A 19839-nucleotide genomic window follows, 5' to 3' on the forward strand; every position below is an offset into this window, starting at 1 on the left:
AGTTTACTGCTCATGCCAAGTCCGTTTTCACTGCGAGACTGTATCGTTTGTTTAGCAAATGGCTATCAGTGTTTGTGTTATTATATTTCAACATCTGTAATCATTGTAGAAGTAAATAAGAAAACAGTATGCATGCCGACAGGTTTGAACAGTGTTTATGGTAACTGAAGAGAAATAGCCAAGTAATGGAACACTGGAGTGGCTGGGGAGGGGGCTGCTGCTGGAGCAGTAGGAGGTTGCTGCAGGAGGGAGCTCTGGGGGGCCCAATCTATTACCCTGCCTAGGGCCCCATTTAACCATGATCCAGCTCTGGTATTTTGCACTATTTACTATAAAATGAACAGAAGTTGGAATGAAACAACAGTGTGTCAGTTGTAAAAAAAAAAAAGCACTTTCATTCTTTCATTCTGTGTTTGACAATAAAGGAAAGAAAGTGCCTATTATTTTTTTACAACTGACACTTTTTTGTTTCACTTTAACTTCTGATGGTTTACGGTTTTCATTGTGAGTTTAATAATTAGTAAAGTACAGTTTTGTACCTACCATAAATGTAGATGTCCGATAGATATGCAACTGCAGTCATAACATATGGGTTGTCCTGCCTCAGGCAGCCCTCGGTCGGCCGGATTCCAAAGTCTGGGTCCGACGTCGGCTGATGTCGCATTTCTCTCCGACGTCAGAGCGTCTGGAGTACATAAGCATCAGCCGACACCATTTTCTTCAGTGTTTCTTGCCCCAGATGCCAGGTGCCCTCCAAGGAAGGCTGTAATCAATTTGGAAGACAAAAACAGGATTCCAGACAAATAAATGAGCAATAAACAGATACACCATAACAGATATCCCCAGCTAAGAGAAAACAGGGATAGGAGTGGACCCTAGGCATAGAGGGGTATGGAGGGAGGGAAAATCCGACTGCAGTTGCATATCTATCGGACATCTACATTTATGGTAGGTACAAAACTGTACTATGTCCTTCAAGAATGCAACTGCAGTCATAACATATGGGTAGAATACCATAGCTTAGCTGGGGGAGGAGGAATGCTCTAGGAAAAAGATGGTGTGGCAATCAAACCCTGCAGGACTGCCGAAGCAAAGCCTGCTCTGGATCTGGAGTATAGAGGGAGACTGTAGTGTTTGGAGAATGTATGCACGGAGCTCCATGTAGCAGCTTCTAGAATGTCCTTAGTAGGCACCCCTCTTAAAAATGCTGTAGAGGTGGCTGTAGCTCTGGTGGAATGTGATCTGACATTGGCAGGAACAGTCTTTCCATGAAAGGAATAACAGAATCTGATGCAATGTCCAATCCATTTTGAAATAGTTTGTTTTGAAATTGCTTTTCCTTGGACTGCAGGGGCGTAAGCTACAAAAAGTTGTTCAGACTTCCTACTGGTCTTGGTTCTGTCCAGGTAGTATCGAAGTTGTCTGTGAATGTCCAAGGTATGTAACAGTCTTTCCCCCTTATTCTCAGGATTGGGGAAGAAAGCAGGCAGATGAATAGCTTGATTTAAAGAAACCCTAGATACCACCTTTGGCATAAAAGTAGGGTTGGTCCTTAATGAAACCCTGTCTCTGTGGAAAATTATGAACAGTGGTATTGCCATTAGGGCCTGTAGTTCCGAAACCCTTCTTGCTGAGGTAATTGCCAACAGGAAAGCTGTCTTCCATGAGAGAAATTGCAAGTCAACTGAAGCTGCTGGCTCAAATGGAGGTAGAGTCAGTTTTTCTAGTACAAAATTGAGGTCCCAGGCTGGCACTGGGGCCTTTCTTGCTGGCTTAATGCTCTTGATTCCCCTGAGGAATTGCCTTAGCAAAGGATGTGAAAAGACAGGCGGATCAGTGTTATATCTAGCTGAAATAGCTGATGCATGTATCTTTATGGAAGAATATGAGAGTCCATTCTTTAGCATATCTGCCAAATATTCCAGGATGAGTGGGATGTTCAATAATGATGCATCATGTCCCTTGCTGGCATTCCAAATGCTGAATCTCTTCCATTCTGCTAAGTAAACCTTTCTGGTGGATGGTCTTCGAGCCTCTGTTAATATCCGCTGAACTTCCTTGGAGAGAGATAGGTTGAGGTTATTCATGGGATCTCCCAGGCTGTTAGCTGCAGTGTCTGAGGGTTTGGATGCACTGTTTTGAAGTTGTGTTGAGTCAAAAGTAGAGGCCATTGGGGAAGGGTCCACTTCTTGGTGTGACATATGCTCCGTAGTAGTGGATACCAGTGTTGTCTTGGCCAGTCCGGAGCTATTAGGATCCCCTTGGGTCTCTCTGCTTTGATCTTTAGTAATACTGAGGTCATCAGTGGCAGAGGTGGGAATGCATAGATTTTCAGGAAGTTCCAGTTGAATGAGAGAGCATCTATTTTCCAAGCTTGTGGGTGGTATGTCCTTGAGCAGAATTTTTGTAGATGATGATTGAGGTGAGAGGCAAATAGGTCTACTTCTGGCCTGCCCCATGTAGAAGTGAGCTGTGTGAAGATCTTCGGATGTAACCTCCACTCGTGTGGATCTGTGAAATTCCTGCTTAGGCTGTCCGCCAGCACATTGTCTTTCCTGGAACAAACTGGGATTGTAACTGAATGCTTAGGCTCAGTGATTTTTCCCAAAGATGCATTGTCAGTCTGCAAAGGGGGTAAGAATGGGTGCCCCCTTGCTTGTTTATATACCACATCACAGTGGTGTTGTCTGTCCATATCAGTAAATGGCCTTGCTGAAATTGGTGTTGAAAGGCCTCGATGGCATGCATTACTGCCAGCATTTCCTTTTGGTTTATATGCAGATGTGTTTCCTTTGGAGACCATTGTCCTTGTATACACCTGCCTTCCATGTCGCCCCATCCAAGGTCTGAGGCGTCTGTGGTCATGGTCTGTGTTATCTGTGGTTTTTTGAATGACATACCTGTGTTTGCCTGGCTTACCGAGGCCCACCATAGGAATTCCTTTTGTAGGCATGGAATGAGCGGTATGGTTGTCTCTAAGTTGTTGCTGTGCTGAGACCATAGGCTTTTTAGGTACCATTGAAGCTTTCTCATGTGTAGTCTTGCTAATGGAACCAGGAGAATGCAGGATGCCATGTAACCCAGGGCCTGTAGGAATCTCCTTGCAGTCATCTGGGTAAGTTTTGCCAAACCTTTGAAATAATGAGTTAACTTCTCTTGCTTGTCTTCTGTTAGGTAAGCCATTTGAGAGGCTGTGTCTAATTTGGCTCCTAAGAAGATTATTTGCTGGGATGGCTGAAGTCTTGACTTTTGGAAGTTGACTGTGTATCCCCGAGCTTGAAGTAATCGTATGACATAGTCCAAGTTTTTTGTCAACATCAATTTGTCGTCCGCTTGTATGAGGCAGTCGTCCAGGTACGGGTAAATTTGGATCCCCTGGAGCCTGCAATGAGCAATTACTGAAGCCAGGCATTTTGTGAATACTCTGGGCGGAGTAGATAAGCCAAATGGCAATGCTGAGAATTGATAATGCTCTGGCCCTGCAAGAAATCTGAGGTGTCTTCTGCAGCTGTGTCTGATAGGGTCATGCAGGTATGCCTCCTTGAGGTCCAGAGTAATCAGCCAAGACCCCTTGCCCAGCATGGGAAAGAGTTGCTGTAGAGTCAGCATTTTGAACTTTGGTACTATGAGAAAGGTGTTTAATGCGGACAAATCCAGAATTGGTCTCCATTGAGATTCTTTTCTTGGAACAAGGAACAGTCTTGAGTAAAACCCCTGGCCTTGTTCTTGTTGTGGAACTCTTTCTATTGCTTTCATCCGAGTCAGCAGAGAGATTTGCTTGATAGCCTCTGCCCTCTGGTTTTGTGGTAGGTTTGGCATGCCTTGTTTTCTTGGTAAGGTATGAAAATGGAACCTGTAACCTCGGTCTATAATGTCCAAAATCCATTTGTCCTTTGTCAATCTGTGCCAATTGTCTGCAAACAGAGATAATTTCCCACCCAAGGGAGCTTCTATTTGTTCCCTGGTAGGCGGAAGTAGAGGAAAGTCACTGAGATTGTGGCTGTGGGGCAGGTGAAACCCCTGTGTCACTTCTTTGGTTAGCTGGCTGCCATTGTCGTCCCCTGTAAGGACCTCTGTATTGTCCTCTTCCTCGGCCACGTCTGTTTTTACCCCTTTGAAATTTTTCAGGATTAGGAAAGGAACAGTTTTTTGAAGGCCAATTCCTACTGAATCTGGGGGGTTGAACCTGGAGGAAATCTTTCACCGTCTGAACTGATTTTGCTTTTTCCTCGATGGACTTTAACACATCCTTAGCATTAGCACCAAAAAGCTTGTTCTTTTCCAAAGGTGCATCCAGAAGTTTTGCCTTTACATGATCTGGTAAGGGTTGATCTTTTAACCATGCATGTCTACAAATGACTGCCCCTGTCATAGCTGCCCTACATGAAGCTTCCAGTGCATCATATCCACACTGCAGGAAGTGATTGCTTACTTGCTGAGAGTTATGTACAGCTTCCTGCAAAGACTTCCTGTCTAAAGGATCAGGAGAGGCCAATGTTTTCTGTAAATCTTCTAACAGGAAATCCTGATATTGTAACATATGAAAAAGGCAATTCAAAGCTCTCATAGATAAAGTAGTGGAAGTGTAAACCTTTTTACCCCATCTCTCTAATGACCTAGCTTCCCTGTTGGAGGGCAAAGGATTTCTAGAGGTGGAAGCTGAGACACCTTTAGGTCCCTGAGAAATAGTTTCCAAATCAGCAGTATGGGCCCGGAATAAATGGGAATGTGTTTCTGGGACCCTGTAATACCTGTCTGGCTTGGCTGGAGCAGGAGGAAGAGAGTCAGGGGTAACACTAGAGTCAGAATATAAATCATCCAAAACATCAAGCACAGGAGGAATAGCTAAGGGCCTGTGCTGGGGCTTTTTAAGGAAAGTTCGAAGGCGCTTTCTGGAATCAGAATATTCCTGGCCTTGCCACTTGAAATGTTCCCTCATGGTATGCAGAACTTCCCCAAAAGAAATATCCTCAGGAGTGGAGGCCGAGGGGATGGAATCCTCTGCATCCGAGTCCTCATAGGTCTGGAAGAGCTCTTCCTGGCCATCTAAGTGGACAGAGTCCTCAGAATCTTCATCTGAAGGAATAGGGTCAGAGGGTTCAACCCGGGGCCTTTTATCAGAAGGAGGCTGGGATCCTCTCTCAGGGTGGGCCTGTGAACCTCTAATCATAGAAATTAAGTCAGCAGCCATAGTCATGATTTGTGTCTCTGGAGTAGGCTGAGGTAAGGCTTTAGCAGTAAGATGCTTGGTCTTGCTGGCTGCCTTAGCCCTAGTGTAGGCCTTAATAGACATGGCCATAGGAGGCCTGGCAGCTCCACGTGCAGGAGTGACCTTATCTACAGCAATGGTCTCGGGCATTTCCTCGGTTTCGGTATCCGGAGGAAAATCAATAACTGGCGTCGGAGTGATATCTGGAATCGGAGTCGTCGGTAATGCGGTGTCTTCGGTTCGGAGCGGTGGAATAACCGTCTCAGGGGGAACCGGAGCACTCGCGGTAGGTTTTGGCGTGGAGTCGGTGGTAGACGTGGGCCGAGGATGTCGGTCCCGGTCTTTACGTTTCTTGGGAGTTTGCGATGTCGGAAGTTCCGACGGCATTGTATAAGCAAATTTGTCGCCGAAAAAATCTTCAGCAAACTCCGCCCGGCGCCTGGCAATGCGCTTGTTGAAGCGAGCACAGGCTACACAGGCCGAGACGTCGTGGTCTGGGCCAAGGCAAGGAAGACAGTAAGAGTGGAAATCCTTATGAGGTATTTGTTTACCACAAGAAAGACAATTGTTAACTTTTTCAGTAATTTCTGACATCGGCTGAGGCAAGAAAAGGTCCCCAACGGGGTACTTAGCTTTTTTGATGACTTCGGAATCGAAGAATACAGGAGCTGACCGACCGGCACTTGCGAACTGCTTCTGCTTCGGGCACCGCGCGGCAAGAAAGACTGGAGAAAATGGCGTCGGCTGATGCTTATGTACTCCAGCCGCTCTGATGTCGGAGAGAAATGCGACATCAGCCGACGTCGGACCCAGACTTTGGAATCCGGCCGACAGAGGGCTGCCTGAGGCAGGACAACCCATATGCTATGACTGCAGTTGCATTCTTGAAGGACATCAGTCATATTGTTGAACAGGTCAGTGCAGTTCTGTGGATTGTGGACCTCAAATTACCTCTACAAAGAGACCAGTCACCAATGGAGTCTCCCAAGGTTCGGTGCTGAGACTTTTTCTGTTTGTCATATACATCTCAAAAGTAAAATGAAATACCAAAGGGCTTTGGCCAATTAAGTTTGAGATGACTGCAAGCTAGGAGCAGTTACTGAATCCCCAAATGACTTAACCATCATGCAAGAAGGTTTGTCCCAAACAATAATTGGCACCAGAATCATGAATTGAAACTAAACTCCAAACAATACATTATCATATCCTTTGGAAAGTCATCTACTCCAGGGAACTCCCAAATTGACAATACCCCCTGAGAAATGACCCAGTTGTTTGGCACTTGGGAACTTGTGTGTACAGTGACCTAACTTTCGACCAACATGTGCCCAGAGTCAGTGTCTTTCTGTACTGCAAAGCTTATAAACAAATTGATTGTAACTAGATCTAGAGATGTTATTGTCCTCCTTTACAAAGCCCTCATTAGGTCAATCATTTTGTATAATGCCCACTTTGGCATGCATCTGTCCAGACCCATGCAACAACTGGAATACCCGCAGAGATATCTTATTAAAAGGATACAAGTCCTAAACAATACATCTTGCGTGGACCACCTCAAAGATTTACCACTATACTCAGTATACTACACAGTGCTTTGCTTAGATGTGACTTGTGTCTGGCATACAAGGCATCCTCTCACGTAATACTGATGGACCTACTGAACATCAGCAAGTCAAATGGCATCAGAAATACTCAGTCCAGGTATCTAAATGGAATGTTGTGGAGAGATGGAAATAAATCAGAGACTACCACTGTTCTGGAACAGACTGCCCATTCAAGTAAAACAAAGCTCATACCCATCTATATTCAAATGCAACTTGGATCTAAGGATGGGTAATAGAAAATGTACTCCAGGATTCCCCTCGTGCCACTACTGGATAGAGGCAGTTCCTAAATGCTGCATCCCATATGTGGGTCCCCTCAAATTATCTATGGTATGATCACAGTTATTCTCACTAGGGCTAATATACAATTAACAGTCATGGGATAAATAAAAACAATCAGAAAATGTCAATTCAAACACCAAAAGGGAAATTGGCTAAGCTTAAAATGTCCTACAAGTGAACCTATATTGTGGTAGCAAATAGTTTTAAAAAAATTGCCCTTTTTAGCTCACTAAATGTCCCTCTCACACTCCGCCCCCCACCTCCCAGCCTTCAACAGCTTCTGGTGCCTCTGCCTTAGGAGTGATTTGAATAAGGCTTGGAGGTTTATGGTACTACACAGTGAAGACTAGCCTGGCTAAGTCTTTTCATGGTGTATTTGCTAAATGGTTTGTTTGTTCAACCTTTAAATCCTTTAGTTTGGACCCTCCCCCGCAAGGATAATAATAAACATTTCCTTTTATGTAGGATACACTACAGAAACACACTGCACTCAAGACACAGGACATAATTAGCAAACTCTACTGACAAACTGTTCACTGTTGCAACTAACTGCTTTCATACACGGGTGATACAATAACAGAAAAGGTCACTAGCTGACCAAGCATGGGCTCAAAGTATCAACAGGCCAAAACATTTGCTCTCTTCTATGTGGCACTAGTTTTCTGACAGAGGTCTGAACTCCACTACAGATAACTGAAAACCATTTTAATGCTTACCTTGGCATTGCTCTTCTCCTGTTCCTGCATAAGTCTTTGTCTCTCTTGTTCCCACGCCTCGTTCTTCTGATGTTTGTCCATCTCCTTCTTCTCCGTTTGCTTCAGAAGCTCTGCTAACCTTATACTCAGATCACGCACATCTGACTTGTTCTTGGAGTTCTTTTGGCACAGTTGAATATTCTCATCTTCAAGCTGTAGATTTTTGGCCTTCAGATCTGTCACCTAATCAAACATTTGATAAAAAGATGTTACATTGTGGAGTAAAAGGAAATCATGCTTTCTAACTTTGCTCAGCCTAAAAAATTCAAAGGGAACACAACTACAATTAAATGGTACTCTCTCAACACAATATAGTACAATACAACAAATTTCACTTGTTAGGACTTTGTATTCAGTAGGAGAAAGCAGAGGTCAAGTCAAGTACCTGCCAAAAGCTTGACAAAATGTCAACATCAGATTGGCAATTATGCAATTTACATTTAAGACAGTAACTAACTTATGATGTTATGTAGTCCTATCTCGCCTACATTCTTACCCATGGGTTCGGAGCCGAATATCGGCTCTGACTTGGCCTATTTTACTTGCTCAAAAGTCTCTGATTGGCTGGGCTAAGAGGGTATCCCATAGTACACTGCTTCGCATCCCCAGATCTCGTTTGCCGCTTGTAGATCTCGGACGTGGTCTGTCTTGGCTGTGGCTAAGTACCTCGTTTTGACTTATTTCTCTTGAGAAATTGGTTCCTTTACACCCAAAATCTATTTTAATAGCTAATTTTTGCTGCTGTTGTTGTGTCTGTGTGTTCCTGGTGTTTTTGTGGTATCCCTTACTGTTCCCACGGGCTAGGCCCGTTTTAGTTAGAGGACCTAGTCCTCCCTTAGTTGAGTTGTTTGTGTGTTTCTTATTGTATTGTTTTACAACCGTTTAAGTTAGAGGTTCTCTTTCTGTGTCCTTGTTGCCAGGTGTTTGTTTAGAGCTTCGCTCTTTCACTGTGGTACTGTTTGCTAGTCTACGTTGTGGGCTTCCCGCCCGTTTGGAAGTTAACTGTAGTGAACACTGTGTGCTTGCCGCCCATTTGGTAGTTTGTTAACCCTTTCTAGATATGTCTAAAGATCAGAAAGAACATAAGCCTTCTGGCTTTAAAAAGTGTTCAAAGTGCGGATATAAAATGTCCATCACAGATGGACACTCGGTCTGTGTCTACTGTCTTGGAGCCATCCATTTACAGGAGTCGTGTAGCTTTTGCCACGCCTTCAGTCCTAGGGTGCTCCAAGACAGGAAAAACAAATTGATTCTAAAGGGACTGCTTAAACCATCTTTTGAGAAGGCTATAGATTCGGCCTCCAGCTCTCAGTCTAAATCTAAGACCTCCAAGTCCAGGAAAAGATCTCCGGCTCCATCTGCAACTTCGGAGCTTCCGGAGAAGATTACTATATTGGATACTGCTTCCTCAGCTCCACTGTCTTCAGGGCCACAGGAGGTGTCTGTGTTAAGTGATTCAGCATCCGCTCAGATCATTCTCGAACCCATTCAGAGCCAGTCGCCTAGTGTGAGGCATGGTTCGCCAGATAAGAGATCTCAGTCTCCATCCACCTCCTCCAAATCCTCCAGGCTTTCTGATTTGGATGTGGATAGGGTGGTGCAGAGGCTCCTGCAGTCGCTGGTGTTGGCTAAATTGTTTTCGGCTCCGACCCAGTCGGCTCCGGAGCAAATTCCTATGGTTGTTTCAATGATTCCTCCTCCGAGCACATCCTTGTTGTCGGAGCCGGCACGTTCCGCTCTGAGTGATGTTATTGCACCGGCTCCAATACCCCCCTTGGGTTTATTGGTGCAGACCTCGGCTCCGACCATGTCGGTTCCGTCCACAGGGTTTGAGACTCGGGTCTTCTCTGTCGGGCCCGAAGGGGATACTTTGGGACATCTTTCAGTTCCGAGTCTCCCACTCGGTGCATCGGCTCGGGGGACCGTGGTCCCGGTCTTGGAGGCCGGTCGGTCCTCGGACTCAGGGGGGGGGCCCGCCTTTGAGGCCATGCAGAGAGCGCTGGCCAGGTCGTCAGCTATGTCACTCGGGTCGGTCATTCCATCCCCTACCACTCCAGCGAGAGCTTCTGACACTCACCTATCCTTGGACAGTAGAGCGCCAGGCCCTAAGGATACCCCCACAAGCAGTCCCCCACTTTCTGAAGGTCCCTCAGAGCCTGTGCCTGAGGAACCTCCCAGAAAGAAATTGTGCAAGAGGAAGCACATAGACTCCCAGGATGAGTCTCTCACTTCCGATACTGACCTCAAGGAATCGGAAGGATCCCCAGAGTCTTCCTCTGATGATGTTTCCTTCTCCGATATCCTGGAGATACTGAAACAAAGAGGAGATTGGCCTTCCAAAACCCCTTCTGAGGAGGAGTCAGTATTCCTTAAGGCTTTTGGTGCTCAACCTTCCACCTCCTGGGTGTCTCCACCCTTCAATGAACTTCTTGACCTTATTTGTCGAAGGGTGTGGGAAAACCCTGATTCTGTGGAGCCCGTACCTAGGCGCCCCAACAAATTTCTCTCCACCCCTCAGGGAAAAGAATTTCTGTCAAAGGGAGTCCCAGTTGATGCCATGGTGGTGGTGGCAGCCACCCAGAAGGAAGTTGCAGAGTCTTCCTCATCGGTCCATCCTCCTAACAAGGAGTTTAGGACTATCGACCAGTACAGGAAGAGTACCTTGTCTTCAGCCACCTCCACCTTCACCTTAAGGTCGCTGAATTACTTATCTCATTTCACTCGGCTCCAGAGAGATCTCCTTAAGGAGTTGGGAGATACTCTTGCGGGTAACATACCTGAAGCGGTGGCTCAGACAGTTAACGCACAGGTTTCTACCCTCAACTCCTTTGCAAACTCGTCCATGCGACTCATTTTGTATGCGGCCGAGGGAGCAAGTAGGGTGGCTAGCTCAGGGGTAGCCCTTAGAAGGCAAGCCTGGCTGCGCCTGTGTCACTTCGTGGAGGCCTTCAAGTCTTCCTTCACTGATGCCCCTTTTGATGATTCCTCCTTGTTTGGGACCAAAGTGAAAGACACCATCACCAGGTGCGAGCAAGAGGGAAAGACCCTGTCTGCCATAGGGGTCCATTTTTCCCTTCCGTCTAGGCCTTATCCCAAGGCCCAGCGAGGGGGAAAAGATGTGGTTTAAGAAATCACAAAGGTTTTTTCCTGCCGCACAAGGTGAAACCCCCTCCCGAGGCAGGGGAGGGGGGAGTTACTCATGGAGATGTCGCCCCAGAGACAGAGGGGGCCCCCGCAATTCCGGAGACGGCAACTCCTTCCGTGGCTCCCCATACTCTCATTCCTGAGAGTGTGCCCGACTGTGCTTATCTGGAGCCGGTCGGGGGTCGAATTTCCTTGTATCCGGAAGACTGGGAAAACATCACCCAGGACCGATGGGTATTAAGGATAATTTCCGGAGGTTACATCATTCCATTCTCTTCAGTACCTCCTCCCATAAGGAAAAATCCCGGACGTTCCACCCAGTCAAAGGGATCAAGCAGCCTGAGAGAGATATCAGCTGCTAGAAAAAGGAGCCATCCAACCGGTCCCCTTAGACCAAATTGGATTAGGGATTTACTCAAGATTCTTTTTGGTGCCGAAAAGAACAGGGGACCTGAGTCTCATACTAGATCTCAGTCAACTCAACAATTACATACACAAGTCCAAATTCCGTATGGTCACTCTACAGTCTATTCTCCCATTGTTGGGAGAGGAATTATGGATTTGCTCCATCAACCTGAAGGATGCTTACTACTATGTCAAAATGGACAGGCCATCCAGGTGTCATCTACGCTTCCGGCTGGGAGCCAGACACTTCCAGTTTTGAGCCCTGCCCTTTGGTCTCACCACAGCCCCCAGGGTGTTCACCAAGTGTATGCCAGTAGTGACGGCTCACTTGAGACGTCAAGGATTCCAGGTGTTCCCATACCTGGATAACTGGCTCCTCACCGCCCCCACCAGGCATCAACTGATTCAGACCAGGGACGCTACCATCAGTTTATGTCACCAATTAGGCATCATGATAAACTGGAAAAAATCTGCCTTATTGCCCTTACAGAGTGTCACCTTTATAGGAGCAGCGTTGGACACCATTCAAATGCGAGCATTCTTACCACAAGAAAGAATCACAGGGTTGCAACAACAAATTCTCACGCTGATGCCTCTGAGACATGCGAAGGCAAGACTGATTCTTCAACTCCTAGGGACCATGGCGGCTACTATCATGTTGATTCCACTAGCGAGATTACACATGAGTCTTCTTCAATAGCTTCTCTTTGTCCAATGGTCTCTCCAAAGACTTCCGGTATCCCATCCAATCCTAATGACAGACAGATGCAAGCAGGACCTCCGTTGGTGGCTGTGCACCAACAACTTAAACGGAGGAAAACCCTTTGTTCCACCCGTCCCTGTTGCCAAGGTGACCACGGACGCCTCCCAGATGGGGTGCGGGGGGGGGGCATTACCTTGGCAGGACGGTCCAAGGCACATGGCAGGAGCACGAGATACATTTGCACATAAACGTCTTGGAGATGAGAGCAGTGCTTCTCGCGTTGCATGCACTTCATGAAGTTCTCCCTCTAGGGACCATTGCGATACACTCAGACAACATGTCAGTAGTGTGGTATCTCAACAAGCAAGGAGGAACCCGATCTTACCCACTATGCAGGGAGGCCATGCGCGTGTGGCATTGGGCAATAGCTTCCCAATGGTTTCTGGTGGCAACGCACATTGCGGGGAAGACCAATGTAATAGCAGACAAGCTAAGCAGGGCAATTCTTATGCCCTACGAGTGGGTCCCTGAATCGCCTGGTTGCAAAGCGAATCTTCAGCAGATGGGGTCAACCTTGCTGCGACCTTTTTGCCAGCCCTCTCAATGCGAAATGCAGCAACTACTTCTCTCGGATCCCCCCACTGGGGGAACCACCCAGGGACGCTCTAGCTCACAATTGGCCCTCTGGTCTGCTTTATGCTTTCCCTCTGTTTCCCCTTCTCTCAAGGGTAATTCAGAAAGCGCAATCCTTGGGAAGCAGGATGATTCTGATTGCCCTACACTGGCCTCATCAAGTATGGTTCCCCTTCCTTCAACCTTACATTGTGGATACTCCTTGGATTCTGGAACCCCTTCCAGATCTACTGACACACATGTCGGGACAGTTCCACCCCTCTTCTGAGGACACTCTGGCCGACAGCCTGGCTACTCCACTTCCATCATTAGTCAGATGTCATAATTTCTCGCCGGAAGTAGTCAATATATTGTCGTCCTCCCATAAACCATCCACTAGAAAAATCTACTTTAGCAAATGGAAAAGGTTCTCTATCTGGGCTCATTCTAGAGGCATTGATCCCTACACGGCTCCAATTGATTCCATTTTGGAATTTTTGTCTATACTGTTCTATCAGGGGTCCGCATCAGCCACCATCAAAGTTCAGCTGGCGGCTATATCAAACTTTCACGTGGCCAATGAGCCTAGCCTTATGGCACACAGACTATGTAAAGCATTCCTTAAAGGTACCCTATTGCTTCGTCCCCCAGTATCCCAACCTGTTATGCCCTGGGACCTCAATTTTGTTCTTCAAGTACTCACTCGTCCACCTTTCGAGCCTGCAGTTACCTGCAAGTTAAAATTTCTTACATGGAAAACAGCATTTTTAACAGCAATCACTTCAGCGAGGCAGGTCTCCGAAATTCAAGCCCTCTCCATCAAACCCCCATATTTGATCTTCCATAAAGATTGAGTTTCTCTTAGACCAAACCCGTCATTCCTTCCCAAAGTGGCTTCTGTGTCTAATATAAATCAGTCTATTGAGCTGCCAGTTTTCTTCCCCAATTTTTCCAACAAGGCAGAATTCAGATTTCACCAATTGGATGTACATAGACAGTTACGCTTCTATCTCCACCGGACGAAAGATATCCGGAAATCTGACCAACTCTTTTTCTCCTTTTCAGAAAACCGGTCTGGTTCTCCGGTATCCAAGGTCACACTCTCTAGATGGATAGCCAGCTGTATTTCCTTCATCTATCAGACAGCAGGTAAAAATTTGCCTTTTCTACCTAAAGCTCACTCCACAAGAGCGGTTTCCACATCCACAGCCTATCAAGCTAGATTGTCGATGGATAATATATGTGCTGCGGCCACTTGGGCTTCTCTTCACACCTTTGTCTCTCATTACAAATTGGACATGGTTTCCAGGGGCAGATCTTCATTTGGCTTCACAGTTCTCAGGAGTATTTTCCTATGAGCCACCCAGGTTGTAGGTGCTAGGGACGCTGTCCCATGAGTAAGAATGTAGGCGAGATAGGACTACATAACATCAAGAAGTTATGTACTCACCATAGCGTTCGATGTATGTAGTCCATCTCGCCTCACATTCTTACTTACCCTCCCGCCTTCCCCCTGCCTGGAGGATTTGGAAGTTAGATTTTATCCTGCAGAGTCCCTTTGAATAAATTTGTTTGTATGGATGTGTGCTATGTATGCAGTAACTGGGTTGTTAGCAGCAAACTAGATCTGGGGATGCGAAGCAGTGTACTATGGGATACCCTCTTAGCCGAGCCAATCAGAGACTTTTGAGCTAGTAAAATAGGCTGAGTCGGAGCCGATATTCGGCTTCGAACCCATGGATAAGAATGTGAGGCGAGATGGACTACATACATCGAACGTTATGGTGAGTGTTATCCTAACCAGTACAACCTTAGTCATGACAAAGGACAATCAAGCATGTGCAAATGTTTAAAGGCAAATTATTTATTTAGTTAAATGCACTTTCAAAAAAGAGGTTGACATCTGTGTGTGCAAATGACAAAATGCACATATGAAACAATTAGATGACATATTCTAGTCTCCATCTATTTTGTGTTTGGCTAGGTAAATGCAAAAAAGAAAGTGACAACCCATAAAAAAGTGAAAAAGTAAACTAGGGAGTTCTGAGAGGCTGCAAATAAATTAATTCCTTTAAGGGATGGAACTTTAATGCAGTTGGTACAGGCAAGCACTGATGACCCACATTTATACTACAAATCAGGCAATGCAAAGTCTGCTTAATAATTACACAAGTCTTTTGTCACAAATTTCCTTGGGTTATCCAATGCCAAAAAATGGCGTGCTTTTGTATATTCAAGGAAAGATGTACAGTACATACCTACATCTTAATGAATGAAGAGAAAAAAATGTTAAGAAAGTATTTTACTTTGTTTTCATATAAACAGACAATTTAAATGGGACTTGCCTCAGGGGTGGCACAGAACTTTCAGACTCTAGCTTAAAGGATTTGTTCCATCTCAGAGTACTTAACTCTAAGCTGCAGGATAAAACACAACTTATAAAGTATACAAATGGTTTACAACTCACCATTTAAACTAAATTGCAATATAGTGTATTACATCAAATTTCCTTGTTAAAAAAGTAATCAGTCATATAACTAAGGCATGAAATTGCTTAACAACAGACAAAGGTACTTTTTCACAGTCAACTGGAAATGTACAATCAAACATTTTCTTAATGGCTGTAGCTAAAGTGCAACAGATAAATGTACACAACTTCTGCATCAAATTCAAAAACAGAAAGGAAATGTATGTTTTTAATATTAAAGGGAAATAAAGCCTAGAATGTTTACATACAAGTAAAAAAAAAAGGTTCCTTTTTGATAAAACATTTTATTTTAACATAAAAAAGTATAGTAAGAATCACCACAAACTATAGTCTGCGGGACAGCATCGCTCCTAAAATGTCCTATACTACAACTTTAATGGACAGTGATACTTTTGGTAAAAGGTGTCAAAAATATGCACATTCTGCCCCCCCCTTCTCATCACAATGGGACTGCCTTGATTCTTTCAAATTAGCCTCCTGTCTGTAGGAGGAGTCAACCTTATGGAAACAAGGATCAGGGCTATGGTAGCAGGTAGGGGAGTTAAAATGGACTGCCAGGACAGACAGCTGTAATACACTGGGCATAGCTTTGGGCACGGTGTGTGCATTCACATATGCACCAGCTTTTTGACAGCAGCTCAAAGCCTTAATACTTAAACCTATGCTTACAGGGATCACTAGGTTTCAATAGTAGTAGCTTGCCCAGGAAGACTGTTTGGCCTTCTAATTACTCGTCACCCCTGGTTGACCATTCAGCTTTCTATGTGTATTGGTCAAAGAGGTTACATGACGTGAATGTCACACTGTCCTCCTCCTGCTATCAAGCCAGCACTAAAATAATAAAATTTTAATAAATCCACATTTCCCATCTGGTTTTCATATTAAATTACACTATTTATCAAATACTGAAAAACATGCCATTTGGATTTCTTCCTGTTGTCTTTTCCTAAGAGACTATTGATTATGTTATAGAAAATAAACTGGTGCATGGGCTTTCTTCACTATAATTTTTGGACTGCACTATAAAACAAGAAAATTGTTGATTAACAATCACCCAGAAGTTCAAAATAAACCAGCCTTTCATGTACAATGCCGTTAGACAAGTCACATGCTACAAGCCAATGAGTGCTTAAATGTTGACATAGAAGACATCCTAACATTTTTGCCGCAGCAACCCTGGTTCAGTTATTGAACCCACATCCTTGGGGAGCCTACGAAGAAAGGAATTATGGTGATAAATGGCCTTTTAATCTCATTTGTCTGGGATGGGAAGGGTTGAAAGACCTCTACCACAGGAGCAGAGCCTACTAAATGACTACATTTGTTCAGGTCCATTCCAGGAAAGTGTGAACCTGCAAAGGAGTACTTGGGAATTCTAGCTGGGGAATGTGGAGACACACACCAGTACTTTGCATGAAGCATAGCTTAGCAGTCTGACAGGTCACTGCCTGACATTCAGTGTGAGAGGGGTAGTGTAGCACAGAATCGCATACCACCTCCCAGGATATCAGCAGTGAGCTTCTGGGCTTTGACCCCATACTCATAAACACTGTTAACTGAAAGATGGCTTACTCAAAGGCTAAATTCCCCTGGAAATGAAGAAACCCAAGTACGTGAAACAAACAGGCCAGTGTATGGTACAAGCAGGGCTAGAATGTCAGTCCTTGAATAGGAAGAGAGGTTACAAGCTGCCTTCAGCTGAAATTCTTTGTAGCTCCAAGTGCTGCATATTAAGGCATACATCTCCTACAAATGAAAGGCTGGTTCATTTTAAACTTCATAGTGATAGTTAATCAAAAATTATTTGTTGTTTCAGAGTGCTGAATCTGTCTTGGTCAGCAACAGCCACATTAAAACTCTGGCAAAATTTATGAACAGATACTAGATACTAAATGCTCTCAGTAGACTGGATTTTACTGCTAGCAATTATGACTCAAATTATACATTTAGCAAAAATAATGTAGTACAAAGAATGACTACCTCAATGTTTCTAGCTTCAGTGATTTGACTGAAATCAGACTATTTACAAACTAACACACTAAGAGACTTGTTTTAGCAGGACATATTGCTGATATCAGGGAATGAGAGAATGGTTCATGCAGAGCTTTTAACAAAATTCCAGTCTAAGCTGTGACATCATTGTACTGCGGAAATGAACATTAGTAAATGCAACATGGATAAAACAAAACAATAAACCATAACATACATGAGAATAAATGCAGTCATTCAAATGGATGATTTCCTTTAAAAATATAACTTTAATGCAGGTGGTACAGTTAAGCATTGATAAGCCACATTATACTAAATGAAAGTTCTTTGTAAACCTAGAAACATCTCAGGAGGGCATAAAGGAAGAGGACATAAGGTACAAAGGAAGAAGTTATGTTATAACTTATGCCACTTAGCAAAATTTCCATGGGTAGACAAGGAAAACTTTAAATTCAGCCAGTAGAACAAGACACTACAGCCCAATTCTTTAAAAATACTTAAAACATCATTGCAGTCCTTATCCTACAGACACAGCAAGTGAGCAGAAGAGCAGAGATATTGTGAAACTAGGGAATTCACTGTGCAAATGGGATAAAGTTAAGAATCATTTCAATGCATAAAAAAGGGGGCTAGACTGCAGAATTTTGTGTTGAATGCCCAAGGTTATAAACTCATCAAATCAAGAGTCAGCTAATAGCAATAACAATAATAATAATAATAATAATAACAATAATAATAATAATAATAATAATAATAATAATAATAATAATAATTATCCTGCAAAACTGCTATAATCTATGCTAAAAGAATATTCTGTGGGACAGTGCAACTCCTGCATGCAGCTCTTCCAAGCTCAACTCTTTATAATTTCTCTGGGAGTTGGCAGGAAAAAAACCCAGCAAATAATGCCTTACCTCAAAAGGTATAACATACCAGAGCCAAGACCAACTGCTAAGTGAATCTCCCTTCAAAGATTTGTTAAGAAAGATACTTAAAAAATGTCAAAGCATGCCTGTGAAATAAGACATTATATGCGGGTCATTATTTCCTAAATCCTTTGCAGTTTGCCTTTGTAAGGGATAACTTATGAAACTGGTATTGTTATTCTTTTTTTTTTTTTCTAAATTACTATCAATTTGGTTTCAGAATATTTTTAGGAGTTTTTTTCTGCTTATTTGATTATTGTTACCACATTCTCAAATGGAGAAGATGTTGTCTATCCTTAATGTGTACATTTGAAAGGATCCTTGTGGGCAAAGAATCTAAGCTGCATACATGCCATACGTTCAGTTCCAAGTCCTTAATCTAGGGTTTGGTGGTTGATAATGACTACTGTTTTTAAAGTGTTATCAGCCCTCTGGGAGAGTCACAGTGGCTGTTCACTGCCAGCTACACATACATCAAAACCCAAAACCCAATAAAAGTACAGTTGCGTACACTTACCATAAATGTAGATGTTAGAGTGTATTCACTGATGCAGTCATCACATTTGGGTTATCCCTGCCAGGGTAGCCCTCGGCCGTCCCGAATATGGTTGCTGTCGCTTGAGAACCCCACCAGTGGAAAATAAATACCAATATGTCCCTTGTAAGGAAAGGAGAACGAGGAAGAATGGTAATAAGGAAGAAAGAGAAGTCGGGGCTGAAGGAAGGGAAACCAGGACTGCAACAGTAAATACACTCAAACATCTACATTAATGGTAAGTGTACACAACTGTACTATGTTCTTCGTGTTTCACTGTTGCAGTAATCACATTTGGCTAGATTCTCAAAGCTGAGGAAATGGGTGGAGGCAGTCCTGGCCCACTTGGGGGAGGCTTACCATGCTGTTTGTAGCAGAAATGGATGCAGTGTGCTATCCATTTGGAAATGGTTTGCTTGGAGATGGCTTTGCCTTCTGCCCCTGTAGCAAAGCTAACCAGCAATTGATCAGACCTTCGAAAGGATTTAGTCCTGTTCAGGTAGTATCTGAGCTGTCTGTGCAAATCTAGAGAGTGAAGAATCCTTTCCCCCTTGTTCTGGGGATTAGGAAAGAAGGTGGGCAAATGAATGGACTGGTTGAGACCCAGAGTGGACACCATCTTGGGCATGAAGGATGGGTTAGGTCTGAGGGAAACCCGGTCTGCATGGAAGATGATGAAGGGCTCCACAGCCATGAGTGCCTGCAGCTCAGAGACTCTACTGGCTGAAGTGATGGCCAGAAGGAAGGCTGTCTTCCAAGAGAGAATTTTAGCTCTGCAGAAGAAGCTGGTTTGAAAGGAGGCAGGGTGAGCTTTTTCAAGACAAAGTTAAGGTCCCAAGACAGTGTAGGTGCCCATCTGGGGGGGGGGGGGCTCAAATTGCTAGCCCCTCTGAGGAACTGCTTGATCAAAGGGTGTGAGAAAAATGGCTGCAAAGTGGGAAAGTGAGCAAAAATAGCAGAGGCATGAATTTGTATAGAGGAGAAAGAGAGACCACTGTGTAGTAGGTCAGCTAAGTAATCCAGGATGAGAGGGATGGAGGGCTGTGGCATATTGGCCCCTTTAGCCTGGATCCAGGTGCAGAACCTTTTCCATTTATCTGCACAAGACTTTCTGGTGCTAGGGCGTCTGGCATCATGGATAACATCCAGAAAGTACAGTTGTGCACACTTACCATAAATGTAGATGT

At 44.3% G+C, this 19839-nt stretch overlaps 1 protein-coding gene across 1 annotated transcript in view; it reads right to left on the reverse strand.

Moving 5' to 3' along the window:
- Positions 1 to 19839, reverse strand: part of NIN (ninein) — a gene marked incomplete in the record, with an annotated part of 1258852 nt that overhangs the window by 347594 nt on the left and 891419 nt on the right. The window contains 1 exon segment of the mRNA XM_044074306.1: positions 7812 to 8033. Coding sequence (XP_043930241.1) covers positions 7812 to 8033 — 222 coding nt within the window.

This window comes from Protopterus annectens, chromosome 6.part0 (assembly GCF_019279795.1).
Source record: "Protopterus annectens isolate FY-2018-M chromosome 6.part0, PAN1.0, whole genome shotgun sequence".
Lineage (NCBI taxonomy): Eukaryota > Metazoa > Chordata > Ceratodontiformes > Protopteridae > Protopterus > Protopterus annectens.